The sequence below is a fragment of the Bombina bombina genome, chromosome 1 (assembly GCF_027579735.1).
Source record: "Bombina bombina isolate aBomBom1 chromosome 1, aBomBom1.pri, whole genome shotgun sequence".
NCBI lineage: Eukaryota > Metazoa > Chordata > Amphibia > Anura > Bombinatoridae > Bombina > Bombina bombina.
The window spans coordinates 1,256,893,604-1,256,918,593 of NC_069499.1; the positions used below are offsets into that span (position 1 = coordinate 1,256,893,604).

The window sequence follows — 24,990 nt, forward strand, 5'->3', positions numbered from 1 at the left end:
ACTGGTCATTATTATATCAGTTCAGTGTTTCCATAATACACAGCTTGAAAGGCAAAACAGGAGGTGTTCAGTGACCTTGGACCCGTAATGATTCTGTTAAAATTAAAATAATAATAAAAAACACACAGTCACAGAGGCAGTGCCAGCAAGCAACTTCTCATTGGAATCAGCTGTGCACAAACATACATTTTCTGCTTCTACATCAAATTAAACAGCTTTAATTTACAAATGTTTACATACACTTTTATTACAGGGTTTATTGGAATTGCTAAAATGTTAATATAAACAGTGATAACTGAGTGGTAATTAGGTGATGACTACCACTGAACAGTATTTCTTATATCATACACTAGTAACATTTAAACAACTGGATAATGATACATTAATAAATCACCCAGAACTGGGTAGCATAAAATAGGAGCCCTCCCTGCATGTCCTACCAAACTGGTTAGGCTGTTCAGCTCAATATGTTTATAAACATGGCAAAATAAAAGAACATGTTCATATTTGTAAGTACAGACTAACTATTCTGTTTCAGCCAATACTTTTCTGCATAGGTTTTCTTACAAAGTGTATATTTGTTAGCACCCATATGGGAGGTGTTTAAATGACTCCTCTGTATGCTACAGAGCTGACTTCTAAAGCTATGCTCTCTAGACAACTCAGAAAGAAGCCGCCCTCCTCAACCTGCTCCCCCCTCATTTGTAATTATTTTGCATTTCACTGTGATTTAGGTAACATTCCCTTGAATCTGATGCTATCTTCTTGCTTTGAAGAAGACATTTGATGACAAGCTTTTTCTTCATTTCGTCAGAGAAAGGATCACTGCCAAGAACATTTACTTCCAGGATATGATCAAATGTCCTCTCTTCTCATGCTCTGACAAAGTATAAATAGGAGGCACATCACAGTCAACCTGGTCAGAGGAGGCAGTTTGAGATCAGCCAAAGTATCCAGTGTACTTTAAATCCCATCCAATAGCACCACAAGGAGTTAATATACTTGAAAGAAGGAAGACGTTATAAGGTAAAGTTTGGTAATAGTATAGTCTAATCTTTTATGAAATATGTATATAGTATTATTATTTACAATTACAAATTGTTCACCTATCCTTATAGGTGGTATATGTTGCAAGTGCCACTACACTTCAAAAACAATGTATTCATTTGCAGTTTGAGTGTGGAACTATTATTTACTATACCAATATGATCTGTATGGCTATGCAGATTTTTCTTGCATTTCGAACTGAATTTCCTAAATTTGCATATTTGTTTTTGTGCAAAGAAACAATGATTATGGAAAGACATTTTTTTTTAAATTTGTTTTGCATATTCCAATGCATGTTTGCAAATGGTATATTATAACATTTTATCTTAACACAAATGAAACTATAATTTTATATTTACCTATCAAACTATTTTCCATTAAAAAAAATTGGAATATTTTCCTCCCCATATAACCACTGAATAAATGCCACATTCCATAACTGCTGCAGTGTTCTACCATGTGAGTGTAAATCTGAATTAAAAAATTCTGATCCCCTCTCACATTTTCAAGGCTCTTTTGTATTTCAAAGTCATAATAGACTTATGACCTAAAAATACCCTTAAAGTGTATTGCCCACCACTCATGCAGGGCAATAGTTAATATTCAGTGGATAGACAGAATCATACAGACTTTCTGAACTATATGGATAGAACATATTCCAATTTTCTAATGAAAAACGTGTTGGTTTCATTCAGCTACTGGTAAAATGTGTCTAGTCTGGATATATAATTTCTGTGCATGCAGCTCCCAGATATTTGGAACAGCAGCCAGGCATAATGTGGTTACTTATTGATTTATAGTATGTCTGTGAATACTCCAAAACATATGTTACTGTACTCAAATTTCTTAAACAATATGCAAGAATTGTGCATAGTCATCAAAAGCCAACAATATTGGTTCTTTAAAAGATCAACTGTTACTTTCCCACTAGTTATTATGGTACTATAATGAATTGTGTACAAAAGTCATCATTCATTTGCAGCACAGTGTGTAGATTTTTTATTTTTTTAATAATGTGTTTCATTTTTTGGCAAAATTACTTGAATTGCCAGGTATGTATTAAATGCTACCCCAGAGGCAAGGGAATATTTTTTTTTTTTTTTACATAAAATACACACACTCACACTCACACTCATACATACTGTATATACACACATGCACACATATATACCTGTATATATATTATATACATATACACACATATTTATATATATATATACACACACACACACACACACACACACACAAACACACATATACTGATATACTGTATACACAGATATATACTCTTTACACACACATACTCATATACACAGACACATTCTCACACTTATATGTGTACACACACACACACATACACACACAATTAGCTCACTGTAAAGCACATTTTATAAGATATGCATCATTTAAACAACAGGGTATATCCTGCTTTATTGCTTTCCTCTACTTTTATTTGGGAGTCAGGACAATGTATCTACTACCTTTTTTGAAAAGTAATTCTTATATACTTATATGCTTACACCAACTTCAGAACTTAAACCTTGGATCTGTCATTTAGTATATTTCCCTGCTCACCTTTGTTGATTTTGTGATTTAAACATTGGGACTTCTGAATTGTCTTATGCATGCATATGAGAAATTCCATATCTGTGTGTGCATACAATGTGCCCCAGCAACTCATTTTTTCACTATAACATTTTTTAAGTTTAGCTATCTTATTACCCGAACCACTGCAGGAAGAAACAATGGGTTTTTTTTTGTTTTGTTTTTTTGCTTTCCTTTGTCCTGGGAAGCATTGTTTAAAATGATACACAAAACATAGTTGATGCAGATCTCCAGTTATATGGCATGACTCCTCTCACTTGTAAGGCCATGCATGGGTCCTCTAAAGGGACACTAAACTCAATTTTTTTTCTTTAATGATTCAGATAGAGCATACCATTTTAAGCAACTTTCTAATTTACTCCTATTATCAATTTTTCTTCATGCTCTCTATTATCAATTTTTCTTCATTCTCTTGCTATATTTATATAAAAAGCAGGAATGTAAAGTTAGGAGCTGGACCATTTTTGGTTCAGAACCTGGGTTACACTTGCTTATTGGTGAGTGAACATAGCCACCAATAAGCAAGCGCTATCCAGGGTGCTGAACTTAAAATGGGCTGACTCCAAAGCTTAAAATTCCTGCTTTTTAAATAAAGATAGCAAGAGAATTAATCAAAATTGATAATAGGAGTAAATTAGAAAGTTGCTTAAAATTGCATGTTCTATCTGAATCATTAAAGGAAAAATATGGGTTTAATATCCCTTTAAGGATGCCATTTTGAGTATTCAGAAGCACCCCTAGTCACAAGTTTAAAAACACATAAATTGCACTACTCATACTGATATCTCAAATTCCGGTCATATTTCAGAGAAACCTATTTATAAACAACTTATTCTTCAACAAAGGATACAAAATAACTAAGAACATTAGGTAATATAAGTAAATTGGTAAGTTGTTTAAAATTGTATGCTCTGTCTGACTCATGAAGGTTTCATGTCCCTTTAAGGGTAAGCCACAATGGAAAATAATTCAGTTAAAGCATTCAGTTTTCAGTGGCTTCTGACTTTACTTCTGTTTTCAAATTGTCTTCCTCTCTTGGTATCCTTTATTAAAAAGCATACATTGGTATGCTCAGGAGCAGCAATGCACTACTTAGAGACAAACAGTTATTGGTGGCGACACACATAAGCCTTTTTTCATTGGTTCACCCAATGTGTTCAGCTAGGTCCCAGTAGTGCATTGCTGCTCTGGAGCTTACTTTAAGTATGTGTTTAACTGCTTTAGTTATATGTAAGCAAAAATTAAAATGATCTTTCTCCGTTTTCTTTTTTGCATTATAGAGTGTTTCTTTTTCACTTTCATATCCCTTTAAAAGGTTTTGTGACATTTTTACTACTATCTGGCACTGACAAGGTTAACGTAGTGAGCTTTTGGAATGCACAATGAATGCTTCCCCTTTTAAAATTTCCGGTTTCTGTCATATGGGAAAAAAACTGTTTACATATTTATTACCAACAAATGGCAGTTTTAAGATTCCTGAGAAAAAGATGCTTTTCCAGCTGTTTCTAAACTTCTTCTAACACTCCAGGTTAAAGCAATAGAACTCGGGCTTAACAGTCAGTATTTTTATTTTAAAGGGTTAGGAAAGTCAAAATTAAACTTGCACGATTCAGATAGAGCATGTCATTTTAAATCACTTTTAAAGTCACTTATATTTTCAAAAATGCTTTGTTCTCTTGGTATCCCTTGTTGAAAATGAATACACACATATCCTACACTAGTGGGAGCTAGGTGCTGATTGGTGCCTGCACACATTTGTCTCTTGTGATTGGCTGACTAGATGTGTTTAGCTTGCTGCCAGTAGTGCAATGCTGTCCCTTCAGCAATAGGGTTTCCTGTCCCTTTAAGTGTCTAATAATTTAGAAACATATTCAGTTATATTGAGTGTTGGGCTGTAAATATTGCTTTGATGCGATTAGAAGTTTTTGGTTGACCAATATTTATTATCTTCAGCCACTTGAATTAAAATAATGGAAAATGTAATGCATATCCAAAGCAGGCTTGTGCGTGAATATGTCTGCTTTGGTTTATATAGGTTTGTTCATACAAGGTGATCAGGTGTACTTTAAGTGCTTAGATAGCAGAACGGATGCAATAAAACCTTCCAAGCTTCTATAATGTTTCATGGATGCCAAACCTTAAATTGTGGGTGTTCTCTGTAACTTGACAAAGAAACAGAATAAAATAACATTGTCATAAGACCACATTCTCCTCTTGCAGAGCGTTCTCTCAACTTAGCATAGTTCTTCCATATCTTGGAGTAACGCCAGCACAGACAGAGGTTGCTCTATACAATCAACTTGCTTGTTGTTCCAGCTGGTTTCAGAACAAAAGATCACACACCAAGATCCAAGGAAATACTGTAAGGAATGGGGTTGATGAAATAGGCCCAAAGGACCTCTTATGAATCACTTAACTGGACATTCTATTACATGTAGAAAGTTCTGTATTGACACCAGCCATTCATAAGTCAATGGTTCACTCTAAGCATCTTCTCTCCCAAGATAAAGTTTTGTCAGGTGAGCCCCTCAGCTCTACCATGCCATTCCTTCCTGCTATTGTCACTGTTAATCTATATACCAATATTTATTTGCAATTATATGTTCAATCAGAGGCTGAATGTTTTCAAATACAGCTACTAATCAACTTCAGAAAGAAGGAGGTCTAATTGGTAAATCTGAGTCACATGCTCATTCAAGCATCCTTGCCTATACATTTATTTACTTTACCTAATAATAAATCTGTAGAATCATGTACATGTTAATTATATTAGGTGGGCACCTTCTACTAATTCTTTTTGTTCTTCAAAAATAACATAAATTATGCCCACAGATGCCATTTCTAGTCTAGAAACTGAAATTCTGCAGACTCTAGAGATACCAAAACTGTCATATTGGTATAAAAAAACAAGGTTTTGCCAACAAAAGCATCAAACAATCATAATAACAATCATAGTCCCTTTCAGAAGCTTCTGAGACAATGATAATGTACATTTATATATTGTTTGTAGAACTTGCAATGCCATGTTTGGTTCATACTGGATTTAGATTAAGACTTATTAAACCACTGGACATTAAAAAATGTTTAATATAAAAGTGGGACTCACTAATCAAACAGAATTTTTGTTTAGCAAAGAAAGCCATGGAACTATTTCTGAATTTCACAATTATTTATTAAATCTCTGAACCTTCAAAACAGCTCCCAAAGTCCATCAAATCCTCACGTGGACCCTAAAAGGCCAACTAATTTTAGAATAATAAAATTCTTCCCAAAAACTATTGCCTACCCAGAGCTGCTGTTCTCTCTTTCTCGCTCTCTCCCTATCTCTAATAATCTCTCTAGTCTCTAATAATTACTTAAAGGGATACTGAACCCAAATTTTTTCTTTCATGGTTCAGCTAGATCATGCAATTTTTAGGCACCTTTCTAATTTACTCTTATTATCAAATTTTCTTCATTCTCTTGGTATCTTTATTTGAAAAGCAAGAATGTAAGTTAAGATGCCGGTCATTTTTGGTGAACAACCTGGGTTGTTATTGCTGATTGGTGGATTAATTTAACCGACCAATAAACAAGTGCTATCCACGGTTCTGAACCAGAAAATAGCTTAGATGCCTTCTTTTTCAAATAAAGATAGCAGGAGAACTAACAGAAATTGATAATAGGAGTAAATTAGAAAGTTGCTTAAAATTGCATGTTCTATCTGAATCACGAAAGAAAAAATTTGGGTTCAGTGTCCCTTTAACCTTGTTTACTTCAGAACTTTTAAAACCTCTCTGACAACACAGGAGTTAAAAACCTTGCACTTTTTTTTATAGACTGCATACCTGTATCTCTCCCCCCCAACAAGTATCTGTCTGCATCTGAAACAGATTCTGCATATCTTATACCAGAAATGATTAATATGTTAAATATTTGGCTGTTGATCTACCAATGTTTTTTTGTATCAGCGTTGTGGCTAGAACATCCCTGTGCGTCATATGCGGCTTGGAGCCTTCATATAAATTATTTTTTCTTATGTAGCTGTGATATATTACATAAATATCTTTCATTTTGACTGCTGGCAATAGTGGGATTTTTTTTAGTCTCTTCTCAAAACCACATACTTTGGATGATCCCTGCTCTTTTATTTTTCATTCTGTTTTTTTCCTCTCTCTTAGTGACATATTGAGGAACTAGTAGGGTATAAGCCTCATGCCTTATTGGAGCATATAGAAAACATCCCAAAAAGTCTTTAAGGAACTAAGGAACCTACTTTCCCTTCATATACCACTCTTACTGCAGATAAAACACCTCTTCCTGGCAGTATACGTTTATTTTGCTACCTTTTTGCAGTAAGATAGTATTGGCCTTAATAAGAAAGTGAATTCAAGGTTAAACCATTCACGATTCAGATAGAACATGCAATCTTAAACAGCTTTCTGTCCAATTTACTTCTATTATAAAAAGTTTCTTTGTTCTTTTCATATCCTTTGTTGAAGATTAAAGCTAGTTAGGCTGATGGGCACATATGAGCATGCATGTGTCTTAAACATTCTCAAGCAGCAGTGTTTACAACTGCTATAAACATTGTTGCAAACAGTGCTGCCAGATGGCTAAAGATATGTGCACTCTCCTGAGCTCACCTAGGATTTCTCCTTAACAAAGTTAGTTTTTGACTTCTCTCAGTACAGTTCTCATCATGTAGGCCCCTGATATATTTTACAATCCCTGAGGTCACCTCCCTGGGTTCTGTGGACTATGGCTGTACTTTTGAGGTGTCCTTGAGCATTCTGAATATAATCTCAGAATGGTGCATCATGGTTTGTAGGAGTAAGCAAACATAATGTCAGGGATTATCCAGCATATAACTCATCACTGGATAATGATTTGGAATGTTTAGTCATGCCTGTGTTCACAGGACCAGTTATGCCCTAACAGATTTCCTTATGGGTGTTTGTCGTGATGCAGTGATTACGCTGCCTTGGCGTCCCTCAGGGAAGCTCACTCTATGATTCTGAGCTATCCCTTGCTACTACAGTAGGCCCTGCAATACTTCCCTCCTTCTGATGGCACAGCTAAGTGTGTTTATAGGTTTTTATTTCGGGGAAGGATGTTTTCCCAGGAAATGGTTTATTTTGAGTTTTCAATTTCTTCTTTGAAAGAAGTTAAATTAATAAAGCCTCTTAGGATTATGACTACCTCTTTTTTAAGTATGCATTTACTGCAGATAGATGAATTATATTATGTGATTCATGTGGTTATGCTATTATCTCAGAGCCGTCTATTCATCTGTACACAGTTTTCCTTGACCTTCATTGGTTCCCAGAATTCCGAAAGTCTGGTTTAGCTAGAGACATTCCAGAGCCAGAAAGCAGATTTCTTAAAGTCAAAACTAAATGCAATAGTTAATAGGATAGAAATGTCAAAAGTGAAATGTGCATGGGTGCATTTAAGTTTTAAATAGAAAAAGTTTTGTAATCTACTTCTATTAGCAAAAATAGTTCTAGTCAAAGTTATTCCTGTTTTTCATTGGCATATGCACATATGCTATGTCTCAAACCTACATTCCCATTGGAAACAATGGATCTGCCCAAAGAGGACAAGAATAATCCAGTTATAGCTATGACGTGGATGGACATAGTGTTTGCTGCAAATTATACAGGAGTAGTGCGGGATCATAGCCAATTGCTTCATTATAACCTTACACATATATGCTTAATCATTTTTGGGACATAAAATCCATGTAAAAATACTGCAGATTACTTCCAAACTGTATACAATTATGGGAGATTTGAAAGACTGTATTGTGATCCCAGGCCTTAGATTGTATTGTATTTTGTAACATTAAAATAACTCTTAATAATGCAACAAATGAGAAATATTCATACATTAAAGGGACATTCTACTCCAGATTTGTTATTGTTTAAAAATATAGATTATCCCTTTATTACCCATTCCTCAGTTTTGCATATTAATAAACTTTTTACCTCTGTGATTACTTTGTATCTGTTATGTCAGTTCTTTTGACAGACTTGAATTTTAGCGAATAAGTGCTGACTAATAAATAAATCCTCGCGAGTGAGCACAATGTTATTTATATGATACACACAAAATAGTGCTGTGTAGCTGTGAAAAAAAAAGGAAATGTAAAAAAGGAAATGAGATAAGAGGTGGCCTTCAAGGTCTTAGAAATTAGCATATGAGTCTTCCTAGGTTTAGCTTTCAACAAAGAATACCAAGAAAATAAAGAAATTTTGATGATAAAAGTAATTTGGAAAGATGTTTAAAATCGCATGCCCTATCTGAATCATGAAATGCGCATAAGTCAAATTTAAAATTATTACAGTGTATTTCACAGAATGTGCATTTGCAGAAATGTTTCTACTGAAATCTATGCTGATATTTTGTGATAACATGTACTAGATAGGTGATTGTCTAAGTGTTTAGTGATAGGAATATATTTTGTCCCTTTTAAGTATAATGTATCATGAACAGCAACATCTGTCCAATAGACAAAACAAGGAACTATGGGCACATTCTAGCCTGAGGCCTTTTGGCTTCCGCTGACAATGTCAATCAAATATTCCAAATGTTTAGATCTTGCACAATTGATTTTGTCATACATATGTTTTAAGTAAATATATTTTATTAGACCCTCCTTACATTTACTTGAACAACTAGAACAACTGAAATGGTGGTTTAAGGGTTAGAAGTAGTCCATTTTAATCACTCGTGCAATCACTCGTGCACCATGGGAGTTACTGGTATAATGGCTGATTACTTCTCTACTTCAGAAGAAAATATTTGTGGAGACAAAAGCAAAGAATGTATATTTTTGAAGGAAACAAAGTAAGAAAAATTCAGTTTTCACCAATTGTCTTATTAAATTTCTTGTAAAAAATAAAACTAAAGCTATTTCTTTTAGCGTTATAAATAGCACATTGTAACTCCTTCCGTGCCAATGAATTTGATGACCAGAAGAAAGAGTGCAAGAACGGAAATAAAAGACAATAAAAGTTTATCTATTGACAAAGTTCCATGCCATATTTGTACACTGTATTGGTATTATCACATCATAAATAAATCAAAATAATAAACAACAAGCATACAAATACAGGGAGTGCAGAATTATTAGGCAAATGAGTATTTTGACCACATCATCCTCTTTATGCATGTTGTCTTACTCCAAGCTGTATAGGCTCAAAAGCCTACTACCAATTAAGCATATTAGGTGATGTGCATCTCTGCAATGAGAAGGGGTGTGGTCTAATGACATCAACACCCTATATCAGGTGTGCATAATTATTAGGCAACTTCCTTTCCTTTGGCAAAATGGGTCAAAAGAAGGACTTGACAGGCTCAGAAAAGTAAAAAATAGTGAGATATCTTGCAGAGGGATGGAGCACTCTTAAAATTGCAAAGCTTCTGAAGCGTGATCATCGAACAATCAAGCGTTTCATTCAAAATAGTCAACAGGGTCGCAAGAAGCGTGTGGAAAAACCAAGGCGCAAAATAACTGCCCATGAACTGAGAAAAGTCAAGCATGCAGCTGCCAAGATGCCACTTGCCACCAGTTTGGCCATATTTCAGAGCTGCAACATCACTGGAGTGCCCAAAAGCACAAGGTGTGCAATACTCAGAGACATGGCCAAGGTAAGAAAGGCTGAAAGACGACCACCACTGAACAAGACACACAAGCTGAAACGTCAAGACTGGGCCAAGAAATATCTCAAGACTGATTTTTCTAAGGTTTTATGGACTGATGAAATGAGAGTGAGTCTTGATTGGCCAGATGGATGGGCCCGTGGCTGGATTGGTAAAGGGCAGAGAGCTCCAGTCCGACTCAGACGCCAGCAAGGTGGAGGTGGAGTACTGGTTTGGGCTGGTATCATCAAAGATGAGCTTGTGGGGCCTTTTCGGGTTGAGGATGGAGTCAAGCTCAACTCCCAGTCCTACTGCCAGTTTCTGGAAGACACCTTCTTCAAGCAGTGGTACAGGAAGAAATCTGCATCCTTCAAGAAAAACATGATTTTCATGCAGGACAATGCTCCATCACACGCGTCCAAGTACTCCACAGCGTGGCTGGCAAGAAAGGGTATAAAAGAAGAAAATCTAATGACATGGCCTCCTTGTTCACCTGATCTGAACCCCATTGAGAACCTGTGGTCCATCATCAAATGTGAGATTTACAAGGAGGGAAAACAGTACACCTCTCTGAACAGTGTCTGGGAGGCTGTGGTTGCTGCTGCACGCAATGTTGATGGTGAACAGATCAAAACACTGACAGAATCCATGGATGGCAGGCTTTTGAGTGTCCTTGCAAAGAAAGGTGGCTATATTGGTCACTGATTTGTTTTGTTTTTGTTTTTGAATGTCAGAAATGTATATTTGTGAATGTTGAGATGTTATATTGGTTTCACTGGTAAAAATAAATAATTGAAATGGGTATATATTTGTTTTTTGTTAAGTTGCCTAATAATTATGCACAGTAATAGTCACCTGCACACACAGATATCCCCCTAAAATAGCTATAACTAAAAACAAACTAAAAACTACTTCCAAAACTATTCAGCTTTGATATTAATGAGTTTTTTGGGTTCATTGAGAACATGGTTGTTGTTCAATAATAAAATTAATCCTCAAAAATACAACTTGCCTAATAATTCTGCACTCCCTGTATTATACATGAGTGTATAGACAGATGAATGGGGAGAAGAGGTAAGCTTGGTAGGCAGAGTTGATGGTACCGAATACAACTAGGGTGCAAATTTAATCTTGCCTAGGGCGCATGAAACCCTTGTGCTGGCCCAAATAATGAATATAGGAAGTTACATTTTTAAGAAATTCTTTAAACACATTAGTTTTCTTTTAAGCAAAAGTGTCATCTTTTATTTATGAAGTCATGAAATCTTACCACTTTTTTTTTTTATCAGTTGTTGAGACATATGTAGAGAATAATAAAAACCCATCTTAAATTTGCAGGTAATTAATAACTGGCTCATATATTTTTTTTACAGCAATTATTGTAAAGGTTCAAAGAAATCTATATTTGATTCCAGTGAGTCCATCTCATAAGATAAGGATCGTACCAATTATGAGTTCTGCTCTCATATGGATTTTGTCACTTGGATTCCTTCTGACCAGTCATTGCCATTGCTTATTTCTACCTAATTCTACCTTCTTGGATAACCTTCTAAGTAAATACAAAGATGAAGCACCCCATTCTAGAACTAGAAGAGCTATTTCCAGATTGGACAAGGAGGAGATATTGCTTCTTCACAACAAACTCAGGGGCCAGGTCCACCCTTCTGCTTCCAACATGGAATATATGGTAAGTGAATTGAAGAGTCTGTATATTGGTAATAAAAATAAAAATTGGGCCTAGTAAAGACATTGGGGCATATGTATCAAGCTCCATATGGAGCTTGATGCCCCGTGTTTCTGGCGAGCCTGCAGGCTCGCCAGAAACAGCAGTTATGAAGCAGCGGTCACAAAGACCGCTGCTCCATAACCTGTCCACCTGCTATGAGCAGGCGGACAGACATTGCCGCAAATCAACCCGATCTAGTACGATCGGGTTGATTGACACCCCCCTGCTGGCGGCCGATTGGCCGCGAGTCAGCAGGGGGCGGCGTTGCACCAGCAGCTCTTGTGAGCTGCTGGTGCAATGCTGAATACGGCGAGCGTATTGCTCGCCATATTCAGCGAAGTCTGGCGGACTTTGATAACTAGAGGCCACTGTCACTTATAAATGGTTAACATTGACTGGTTATTTGGTTGTTGTTTTTTTTACTTATGAACATTTTCACTTAGATACTAAGTCAGTGGCGAAAAACTAGCATCCTATTTTTATTACTAAAACACTTTTTTTTTCTTTTGCATGATATCAGAAATCATATGCATTGCACCCTTTTCTCCACTCTCAGTTTAACCAATTAGCTGCCTGTTTTTCTATCTTTAGGAAACAGTGCTGCAATAACTTATCGTTCGTATACCTTGCCTAATTTATCCCTAAAACATTTTTTTTGCATTTGTGACTACAAGGGAATTATATAATGTGGTTAAGAAGGAGGGTTGAGTTTACGGATATATTTTCCTTTATAGATGCTGATGACTTCCAAAAATCATGTGTAGGATATGTTGTGTAAACTAGTTTGCATAGCTTTTTGTGGAGTTTTTAAAATCCAGGCCATTCAAATCCATCATAAAATCAGGTTTTACATAAGTTTCTGGTTCTCACTGTGCAAATCATTAGACACTTTGCATTAAAGGGACATTAAATGCTTAATAAATGGTAGATAGAATGATATATTCAAAGAAAAGATTAGTCTCAGAATAACTTGTAGATTTTTTTAAAGTTTCATTAGTTGTTTAAATATTGACAAAATAAGTGTAATGTTTTAATGTTTATAAAACATTAGGAGCTGCCATGTTGTAACTTAGGTTACTTTCACAGCTGTGGCCAATTAGGGACAGCCAATGGCTGTGTGGAATATAACAGTGTTCTGCACTTCCATTTCTTAAAGGAACTGAAAAGCTCACAATTTCAGAATGGAATTACAGGAAAAGGAGACAGGATAAATAATGGAAGTATATTGCAGAGTTGTTTTAAATATAAGATTTACCATTTTATATTACCATCTCAAAGTGTTTAATGTCCCTTTAAAAACTCTCACAAACAGTATTCCAATTCATCAGAAAACATTTTTTTGTACCAGTTTCAAAGGAATTTTTTAAATTAAAAATATTTTAAGCCCATGTTTCCCCTTATATAATCTCTTTTTGCTGAGGACAAGGCCATGAATAAAGGCAATAAAGTGTCCAAACATTAAACTGTACAAAAATAGATGGGGGGTGAACCCTTTTATATAGTTACTGTAATATTATCATTGCTTGCAGTGTTTAGAAGATATTTGATAGGTCTCATGCTAATCTCTGCCTTAATAAAAATATTTTGATATCATATAGGTTTGTGAAAATTCTTGTGAAATACCAGAGAAAAGCCTGTTTATAGTTTCTCATATGTTTTGGTATCACATATACAGCGCTGCATATAAATGCGGCGCGTATATATTACACCCATTGCACGCAATTTTTACTCCCATAAGCTAACATAGAACCACGTCGACAATCAGTATCACATATTCAGCGCAAGGACTTACCCGGCGAAAATGGAGACATTTTACTCCATTTTTACCTCGCCACTCATAGGCAGACGCAGCAAAACTTTCGCTGAGTATGTGAACACCGTAACCCCCTGAAAATAGTAACTGACACGCATGCACAATATCTATCTACCTCCTGAAAATAACTAATATCTACCTGTCAACCATCACTCCCCCACCGCAATAACTAATAAACTATATTAACCCCTAATCCGCCAACCCCCTCATCGCAAAACAACTAATTAACCTATTAACCCCTAAACCACCATAACCCCACAACACAATATACCGTAATAAACTATTAACCCCTAATCCGCCATTCGCCTATATCGCTAAGTACCTATTAAAGCTATTATCCCCTAAACCGTCATCCACAACCAACGCAATAAACTCAATTAACCTATTAACCCCTAATCCACCATTAACCCTGACAACGCAAATAACTAATTAAATTACTAAGCCCCCTAACCTAACACCCCCTAAATTAACCCCAATTACCTAAATTATAAAATACTAAGTTACAAACAATTAAAATAAAAAAGCTAACATTATTTAAAAAGAAAAAAACCTAAGATTTAATTAATCGAAGATTACAAAAAATAATTTTTTTTAACATTACATAAAATAATAAACCAAATTATCAAAAATTAAAAAATTTAAACCTAATACCTATAAAAATAAAACACCCCCTAATGTAATGCTAAACTACCAATAGCCCTTAAAAGGGCCTTTTGTAGGGCATTGCCCTAAGTTAAACAGCTGTTTTATCTTAAAAAAGTCCCCCCTCTAACAGTAAACCCCTCACCCACCAAACCCCCAAAATAAAAAAACCTAACGCTAAAAAATCCTAAACTATCCAAGGGGCATTTTTATGGGCATTGTCCTTAAAAGGGCATTCAGCTCTTTTACTGCCCTTAAAAGGACATTCAGCTCTTTTACTGCCCTTAAAAGGGCATTCAGCTCTTTTTCAATGGCCCATTAAAACCCTAATCAGAAAAAAAAAAAATTCCACCAAAAATAAAAAAAAGCCTAAATCTAACCCCCAGATAGGTTCCTGAAGTACGGCGGTGACGTCTTCTTCCAAGCGCCAATATCTTCTGTCTTCTTCCAGGAACAAGCCGGCGCGGAGCTGATTTGAACAGCCAATAGGATTTCAGTAGCTCTCATCCTATTGGCTGATTTGAATTTGAAGACTCAAATTAGCCAATATGAATTCAAGGTACCCTATATTTAAACGCGTACCTTGAACTTAATCATTAGTGATCGTAGAAAGAGGATCTCCATGCTCGAACCGTGAGTACCTATCTGGTGGTTAGACTTAGCCATTTTTTTAATTTTTTTTTTTTTTTTTTAGATTAGGGTTTTAATGGACCTTTGAAAAAGAGCTGAATGGCCTTTTAAGGGCAGTAAAAGAGCTGAATGCCCTAGTAATTGAATTAGTTATTTGCGTTGTGTGGGTTTGGCGGTTTAGGGGTTAATAGTGTTATTAGTATTATTGCGTTGTGTGGGTTTGGCGGATTAAGGGTTAATAAATTTATAAGGTTTATTGCAATGTGGGTTAATGGCAGATTAGGGTTAATAGTTTTAATAGGTACTTTGCGATGTGGGTTAATGGAATATTAAGGGTTAATAGTTTTACTAGGGACTTTGCGATGTGGGTGAATGGGGGATTAGGGGTTAATACATTTATTAGGTAGTTTGCGATGTTGGGGTTGGCGGATTTAGGGGTTAATACTTTTATTAGGTAGATCACGATGTGGGGGAATGGCGGATTAGAGGTTAATAGTTTAATTAGGTATATTGCGTTGTGGGGGGTTGTTGGTTTAGGGGTTAATACTTTTATTATTTGTTCCGATGTGGGTTTGATGGCGGATATAGGGGTTTTACATGTCGGGTTTATTTTTGGGAGGCGGGTTAGACTTTTATGGGAGATTTGATATTGTTTTTTTATTTTCTTAGGCGTCGGCAGTTTCTAAAGTGCCATAAGTCACTGGCGACTCCAGAAACTTGTATTTTCGCACATTTCTGGACATCGCTAGTTTATCCGACTTACGGCACTTTATGAACTGCCGGGTTTATGGGATACCCTGATGTGCGAGGTGAAATTAAGGGTGGCGTGGGTTTCAGCAGTTGCGCTGAAACTTGTGCCGTATATGTAATCTCACCCCAGATGTTCTGGATTTATTGCACACATATCTCACGCAGCTTAACCAAGTCAAAACAATGTGTTTCTAATTGATTGGAATGTCATATAAAAGACAGCCAAAAACATTCAAGCTGCTTTCCAAAATTTTGCACTGTAAAGTCTAATAGAGTGGACAGGGGGTCAAAGTTACAAAATAACCAGTGATTTCAATATACGTATTTGACAGTGCTTGACTACAAAGTATGTCTGTATTTCACCTTATAATTTAAAAGGCACTACATGTTTTAAGACTGCTAAAGTAAGGTTTATTCTCATGCCAACTGAAATGTATTAAAGCATCTCTTCTTGATCTTTCCTCTAATGCTACGGAGGATCTATTCTAGTAACACGATTTAACTGTCCCCAGTGGGTTTAGAATAGGGCTGGAATATGAAGAAGAACACACAGACTGAGTAAGAAAGGAGGCTGTATTTGAGTTGGCTTCAGATATAAAACTCTTGAAACTACACAGTGTTCACTTGTGTTTATTCGGAGGTTGGATGGGTAATGTTTTATATTTGGCTTTGCTGAATGTGCTTTTCTCGTGGTTTTATTGGGGATTCTGTTGAAACAAGTGTTTTATATTCCATTCAGGAAAAAAGAAGTCTAAAAAAAAAGGTGCTACTTGAAATGGGTATAATCAGCTATTTTTTTCTTTTTTTTTCAAATTTAAATAGTATAGCTGAGCTGTGTATACTAAAAATATATATTCCAAGTGTCTGTCAATGCTTGTTTGTCTGTGAACATTTTGTGTTTGTCTACATTTTATCTATCTATCTATCTATCTATCCACTATACACACTTGATTATTAAAAAAAAATGGTTATGGTAATGCCATAGTTTAAGTTTTTGGTATATAAAGATTTATATTGCTAGATATTTAAACAAATATAGTATGATATAAATATGATACTTAGTTATATGATCTTATTTTGATGGATTCTGAAAGATGTATAATGTAAAATATTGTAAAATGCTGTTGTACACCGTCTAATCTAGCTACAGGAGAGGAAAGAAAGTACAAAGAGTACAAAACCTCAAAAAACCTGGAACATAGCAGTTGATAAAGGAACCTATGAATTGAGTGACTCAGCAGGGAGCTGTCTGGATCATCAGAATGGTCAAAGGAGTTATTGCCTTGGTCTAAGAATTTAAACCTCTTATCTCTACAGGCCTTACTTACATGATCTTTCTTGGTCAGATGAATGGGGTAGATTGGAATGTTTTCTACACATAGACATGATGCATGCGCTACCATATCCTTTAGTGTGAGCTGTATATTGTATTAGATAAGCAAAATCAAATTCAGCAGTCTGGGCCTAAGATATTTCAGGATTACTTGTCAGTCTGCATTTCAGTTTGTATTATAAAGATCATAGGAAACAAATATCACAAAGTTTAAAGGTTTATTCATGTAATACATTCTGATTCAAACAACAAACACATGCTTTAAACAAATAACTTTTACCTTCCCATTGTAGGTAATGGCTTGTGTGATTTGGCCTCTGGCTGTATTGGTCACTAAAAAGACAAACAAACAAAAAATGAAACAGTTGTGCTAGAGACCCTAGAAACAGGATATGTTTAACTTAAAATATGCAAAAAAACAAAAAAACAAAAAAAAAAACATTCTAATTATCTCTGAAAGTAGACCATCTCAATTTGGCACTCGAGTTCTATGATTCCACCTGTGTTAAAATGTCCTTTATTTTGTGTCTACAATGAAGTATACAGTACATGTGTTCATTAAAGGAGAACTTCAGTGTAACTGCATTGGTCTTCTCCAACACTTGCCAGGTAGTCCAATTTGCCTCCTCTTTCTGTTCCAGTACCTGCTGTGATTTTCTTACCCTCCCTTTGCCTGTGTGCCATTTTCTAGCAGGTGCAATAGGTAGTGTCTCTGAAGTTATTTTCTGCTTTTAGTGGCAGGTCAAAGTCTATTTTTGTTCAGGGTAATAGGAGATGACAGTGTATAGGAGGTGGGGACTGAGCTAATGGAAGGGGTGGCGTCACTAGATGGTGGCATAGGTGTGATCCTCCCTGTGGTCTTGCGGACTGTAGATCTTCTAGAGTATCTGTGGCTCACTGAGGGGCAGGTCCTAGTAGGGGTTTTGCATGACTTTCGCATGATGATCAAAAACTCATTGGTATGGAGAGAAATCTTGTAATATCCATGGGGGGCTTTTTTTAACACTATATTCCATTATATGTGTCTCTCCTTCACAACCAGAACCTAGCTAGATAAACAGCTCTCAAGCTAAAATTTGTCTTTCTAAAATTCTTTGAGGGACCTCACAGTACTGACAAGATGTTTTAGATTATTGGACACTAATAGCTGTAGTGTTATAAATGTTGCAGGGTTGAGTAAATTTCAAAATAAATAATGAAAGTATACTGCAGTGTTGTTTGATTTTCTAGGGAGATTAAAGGGATATGAAACCCATTTTTTTCTTTCATGATTCAAATCGAGCATGCAATTTTAAGCAACTTTCTAATTTACTCCTATTATCAATTTTTCATTCTTATGGTATGCTTTGTTGAATGAGCAGCAATGCACTAATGATTGCTGACTGAACACATGGGTTAGCCAATGACAATCGGTATATATATATATATATATATATATATATATATATATATATATATGCAGCCACCAATCTGCAGCTAGAACCTAGGTTCTTTGCTGCTCCTGAGCTTTACTACATTTTAGCAAAGGATAACAAGAGAAAGAAGTAAATTGGAAAGATGTTTAAAATTGTATTCTCTATCTGAATCATGAAATATTTTTTTTGGGTTTCATGTCCCTTTAAGTGTTGAGTACAATGTCGTAGTCTTAAAGTGACATGAAACCCCATTTTTTTCTTTCATGATTCAGGTAGAGCTTTCAATTTAAAATAATTTTCCAATGTATTACTGCTATCTAATTTGTTTTGTTTGCATTGTATCCCTTGTTGAAGAGTATTTTGTAGGGATGGGCAAATGTGTTTATATTCAAATTTGAATGTTAGAACGAATGTTATTGTAGAAATTAAATTTACATAATAGAATGTTGATAAGAACGAATATTCTTAAAAATTCGATTTTCGAATGTTATTTACAGTTTTCAAATGTCACATTCGAATTCAAATATTACATTTATAAAACACAATTGTAGACTAGAAACACTATTTCGAATTTGAATGTCACATTCAAATCGAATATCACATTCAAATTTGAATATTACATTTATAAAACACAGTATTAGACTAGAAACACTATTTTGAATTCGAATGTCACATTCAAATCGAATATCACATTCGAATTCAAATATTACATTTAAAAAACACAGTATTAGACTAGAAATACTATTTCGAATTCGAATGTGACATTCACATTTGAATATTACATTTAAAACACAGTATTAGACTAGAAATATTATTTCAAATTCAAACGTGACATTCGAATGTAGCATTCAAATTCGAATATTACATTTATTAAACACAGTTGTAGACTAGAAATACTATTTCGAATTTGAATGTCACATTCGAATTCAAATATTATATTACGAAATTGAATGAATACATAGCTAAACATATTATTCGAACAAATATTTTCGAATTTTATTGAAAAATTCGAAAACGAAAATTCAAAAATAGAATTTTAGAATGTTATATCAACATTCAAAATTCGATTAGAATGAATGAATGTATCAAAATTCGTTTAAATTTCGAATTTTTAGAAACATTAGCCCATTCCTAGTATTTTGTATCCCTTGTTGAAGAGTATACCTAGGTAGACTTAAGAGCTGCTGATGGTGGCTGCACATATATGCATCTTGCTATTTGCTGTCAGCGAACTCCCAGTAGTGTATTGCTTCTCCTTCAACAAAGGATACCAAGAGAATGAAGCAAATTAGACAATTGATGAAAACTGGAAAGTTGTTTAAAATTGTGTGATCTATCTAAATCATGAAAGTAAAATTATGTGTTTCAATGTGTTCAAGACCATGCTCTGTTGTAGTTCCTTGTATCTTTGAAAAAATGTATTTTAGAGACTTCCGGTGGGCGGCGTTTAAAGATGGCCACAAGTTTGAGTGGCTCTGCTTAAACCCCTAGATTGAATCTCTAAATCAGGCTAAATCCATTGCCATCCTACTACCCCTTAACAGTTTTGCTGTTTGGGCACCTCAAAGGATCAAGATAGACACCTCTTGGCTCCTGAGAAGTCAGAAAGAACCAAGAACGGAGAGAAGAGTACTAGCTGCAGCGTAGCACGTTGTATACAGCAAATTTGGGAATATTAACAAAAATGGATACCTTTCCCACCGAAAAGGAACCACGAACCCAAGACATGATCATTTCCCTCAAGGATCTAATACTACCGGCGTTGGATAAGCTGGAACTCACATTACAACAATTGCTGACCGAAACTCAAGTCGGAGACCCCCCGCATCTTTCCTTAAAATGGCGCCAACTATCAGCAGAGTCATCCCGTGGCGGTGTTTACATGGCTCCAGAGAGGCATCAACCAGAGTAGAGTGAGAGACTGCAGCAACGGCAGACACGGGCACAGCTGCATAATTAAATTTTACCGGATACCGGCTTATTGGATCACTGCCCCACACCATAAAACAGCGAAGAAGAGATCATCACAGACACGGGAGATATAGTGTTAATGCCAAGCAATTTGGCAACAGGCAATATACCTACATTGCAATGCGATCCTGGCACTTATTTTTACTCTCAACAGTCATTGAAGACCACACTCTCCCATACTATATGCCAGCTATATGGCGACGTATCACTCAAAGGATCAACATTACTGGCGATTCAGCTAGCACACATGGCCGAAGCAGTGCCATTTGCAAATGCTTACAGCCTTAGCCCCCACGTGGAGGACAATCTATGGTACATTTGCAAAACAATGGGCATCGGCTAACTGTCAATATGGATAAAACCACTGTGGGTCAGTTTATTTATCTATGTCAATTTCATGAGAGGCGACCCGCTATAGAGCTTAAAACACAGATTTGATTTGACTCTACAGGCACCACAGCTTCCACAATACTTGATCCAACGCTATGCTCATATAGATACCTTAATGATACTGACCCCAAAGACTCTCTAACACTTTGTGGTAAAAGTTAATGTCATAATTTAATATTCCTACATAATTATTAGAAGCCCTTTTACCTTACAACGTGCACAGTTTTTCTTTTTTCTAGATAGCTGCTGTTATAGTTATTATTAATATATTCTTTTGTTCTATTTTTTTTGTTTTTTTGTGTTTGCCTCGGCTCTTTTACATAGGCTAACAATGGGTATGTAGCCAATTTATAGTGGCATATGTAATTATTATTTTTAAAGCAGCAGAGTTTTTTTTGTCAGTATACAAATAATTGTGATATAAAATTGAATTGCTGGTTTATATACGCATTCCTTTCATTTGGCAAAACTTCCAATTTACACTATTCGCTTATTGTACTGGATGTTTGAAAATTGTTTGTATCCTTCATTTTTGCCCTCACTGTAACTACCACCTGGGGCTAAGCGCTTCATTCACAATTCACTTAAAAATTCTACTAGGGCACGATATCCCAAGAAATAGTGATATCAGACATTCTATATACATTTACATAACACAGTTCATTGACTCTTCTAGGCCATAACCGCGTGCCATAATTTGCACTATACTTTTTATATACTACCCAATTTTAATACCAACTGAGTATTATTGTTCACTTTATTCAAACATTATGCTGGGTTACCTGCATTAATATAGGGCGCAGGATTAAGGAGACATAGGTTGTTGGATTCTAGGCAATATATCCTGATAGTAATCTATTGACACTCAAACCAAAGCAAAACACCCTACCACATAGTAAGAGGTACCTTTTTACTTGCATACTCCACTTCTATTTGACTGTTATTCCACTTTTCATCATCTTAACTTGCTAATGGAAATTCTAACTTAAGTATATTACTTCCCACAAAGGCTTCACAGGTTTGACAGGTTTGCACCTATGAAAGATTGTTATCGCTCTCTTGGAGATCTAGTTAAGCTGTTTGCACCAGGACTTGGGCTAAGTATGCACACACAGCTTCTTTACACAACTCCTTCTACCTACTCAAGACCTTGCCGATTGGACTAGTTTTATTATATTCTTAATACTCTTTAAGTTAAATCACTACTATACCCCCTGGAATGACAAGATGAACCTAATAATGAGCTATTGGGAGTGTGCTTAATCGCAAGATTTCCTACAGCGTACCCATTATTTGCACTGTATTATTTGTTTAGTTTATTTGAGTTTATCTAGTTTAGTTACTTTTATAATAATAAAAAACCCAACATTGTGGTAAATAGACACAAACATAGTCGCTGGTTTACCAGCTCATAGAAGATTCTTAAAATAATAATCACATCTAAGAAGACTACATTCTGTAATATTTGTCTATGTATATGGCTTTATCTCAAACAATCCTGTTTGTTTTATCAATACACCCTGTGTGGTGTGTAAAGGACACAATGGGGCCTACAGTGCGGATCAGGTCCGACAGACCTCGCTGAATGCGGAGAGCAATACGCTCTCCGTATTCAGCATTGCACCAGCAGCTCTTATGAGCTGCTGGTGCAACGCCGCCCCCTGTAGATTCACGGCCAATCGGCCGCCAGCAGGGGATGTCAATCAACCCGATCGTACTTGATTGGGGTGATTTGTGGGGATGTCTGTCCGCCAGCTCAGAGCAAGCGGACAGGTTATGGAGTAGCGGTCTTTAGACCGTTGCTTCATAACTGGTGTTTCTGGCGAGCCTGTAGGCTCGCTAGAAACATGGGCCCTCAAGCTCTATCCGGAGCTTGATAAATGGGCCCCAATGTGTGTTATTGTACCCTTTGTTGGTTATAAATAAAAGTTAAAAAAAAATGTATTTTAACTGTGAGAATATGTTGTAATAAAATTTCACAGAGTTCCTTGGATACCATTTTTAGCACAGACCTTGACCCTGTTCATTTGATATTTGCTTGTGTGCTTGGGGTGGAGGGGTAAAGTTTGCTATTCAAAAATACTATATCTTAAGTTCAAGAAAGTTTATTGCAGGTAATATCTTTACTGAATAACGCAGCATTAGAGCAAGAAAGAACTTCATTCTGAGATTGTGGAAAAGTACAGCGAGAGGGCTTTGCTGGCAGAGTCACCTAGAATGTTTGCCATCAAAAATTACAGCCCCGGGTCCTAATTTTGTGCTGACCTTGAGTGACTTCTGGAGTAGGAGCATTTTAGCAGAAAGGAGAAAAGATGATTTAAAGACCTAGACCAAAACACATCTAGGAAAATATATGGGATTTGCATTAAATAGAAATCACATACTATACTAAGTAATGCACATCCAATTTTCAAAGCTGCCAATATAAATTAAATATAATTATCTAAAAATAAATGAAATACTATAATCTAAATATACATTTTACACCAAGCTATTTTCTCACGTCTATATGATGAAGTTACGGCTGATTTTTTGTTGGCTTATTACCAATAATATTTAACCCTTTATAACTTAAAGTTAATAGAACTGAAAATGAAACGTGAATTTATAGCAAGTATCTCCAAAGTATATATATAGGTGTGTGTGTGTGAATTATATATATATATATATATATGTGTCAACCTTAAAGAAGCATTAAACTAAATTATAACTAAAGTTTAATTTTTATTAGTTGTTTTATTGTGTACTATTTGCTTTTATTATTTATATGTCCCCCTTTTGCTGTAATTTAGCACTGTTAATTGTGTTTACTTTACTGCTCTCAAATAGACAGGAGTGCAACATACTGCATAGTAATTGCTTAAAAGGACATTACAGACTTTACAATTGTAGCAAAATATCTATAAAGGGACATTGTAGTATAAACATTAAATGTTTCTGATTGGTTCACAAGCCATGTGTGCTCGGGTTGCCTGTGGTTCCCGAGCAGTACTTTAATTATGTGTTTAAAAACATCTAGGGTCAGCAGTGCTAAGATTACATGTGCTAACAGATTAGAACGTGCAAATTTTGCACTATAAATTTCCACTGTAATTATTTATTTTGTCCCCTTCTCTGTAAATTAACTCTGAAAATTAAAAAGTTTTCTAATTCTGCTAACTAAGGGCTAGATTACAAGTGGAGCGCTAACTGATGGCACACAATAAATAATCAGCCATTTCATTGCAACCGTGAGCTTGCGGTAGCACATAGCGCTTATAAAATTAACCAGAGATCAGATCTCTGGTTAATTTTATAAATGTCCACCAAAATGCCCCCAAAATACAGTGTAATATATTTTTAAAAAGCCATTATATGGGGATAAAAGTGGCGGGTGTGGGGTGCCTTTGCATTGCGGTCTATAGGAACTGTATGTTCCCTGTAAATATATATGTATATGCTTATTACATATATATTTATGTGTACATACATAATAACACGTACATGTATATAATTATCATCATATACATTTATATTTAAAAATGCTGCTCATCGCTGCGCTACTTACCCCCTTCGCTGTGCTAGGTTCTCATGCCGTGACTCACAGCATGAGAACGAGGCTCCCATTAGAGCCTATGGAAGTGCGCTCGAATGCAAGCTCACATTTGAATTGCATTCAACTTGTAATACCAGAGCACATTAGTGTGCGCTGGTATTACTCAGTGGATCGCTAATATCACTTTCCCTAAATCGATATTTAGTGCTCCACTAATCTAGCCCAAAATGTCAGTGGTTAACTTCAGTTAAATCTCCTGACTGACTACCCCCAAATTAGGCAAATGGTGTTTGGAGTTATATATATTTTCATGTGACAACACTGAAGAAATGACACTTTGCTACAATGTAAAGTAGTGAGTGCACAGCCTGTATAACAGTGTAAATTAGCTGTCCCCTCAAAATAACTCCACACACAGCCATTAATGTCTAAACCGTTGGCAACAAAAGTAAGTACACCCCTAAGTGGAAATGTCCAAATTGGGCCCAATTAGCCATTTTCCCTCCC

At 35.7% G+C, this 24,990-nt stretch overlaps 1 protein-coding gene across 1 annotated transcript in view; it reads left to right on the top strand.

Annotated features, from left to right (window-relative positions):
* Positions 1 to 656: 656 nt before the first annotated feature.
* The window catches only part of CRISPLD2 (cysteine rich secretory protein LCCL domain containing 2), an 88,216-nt gene continuing 63,882 nt past the window's right edge, over positions 657 to 24,990 (top strand). The window contains exons 1-2 of the mRNA XM_053700878.1: positions 657 to 1,026; positions 11,652 to 11,965. Of these exons, the coding sequence (XP_053556853.1) occupies positions 11,729 to 11,965 (237 nt within the window). The 5' untranslated portion in view covers positions 657 to 1,026; positions 11,652 to 11,728. The remainder of the gene's footprint in view (positions 1,027 to 11,651; positions 11,966 to 24,990) is intronic.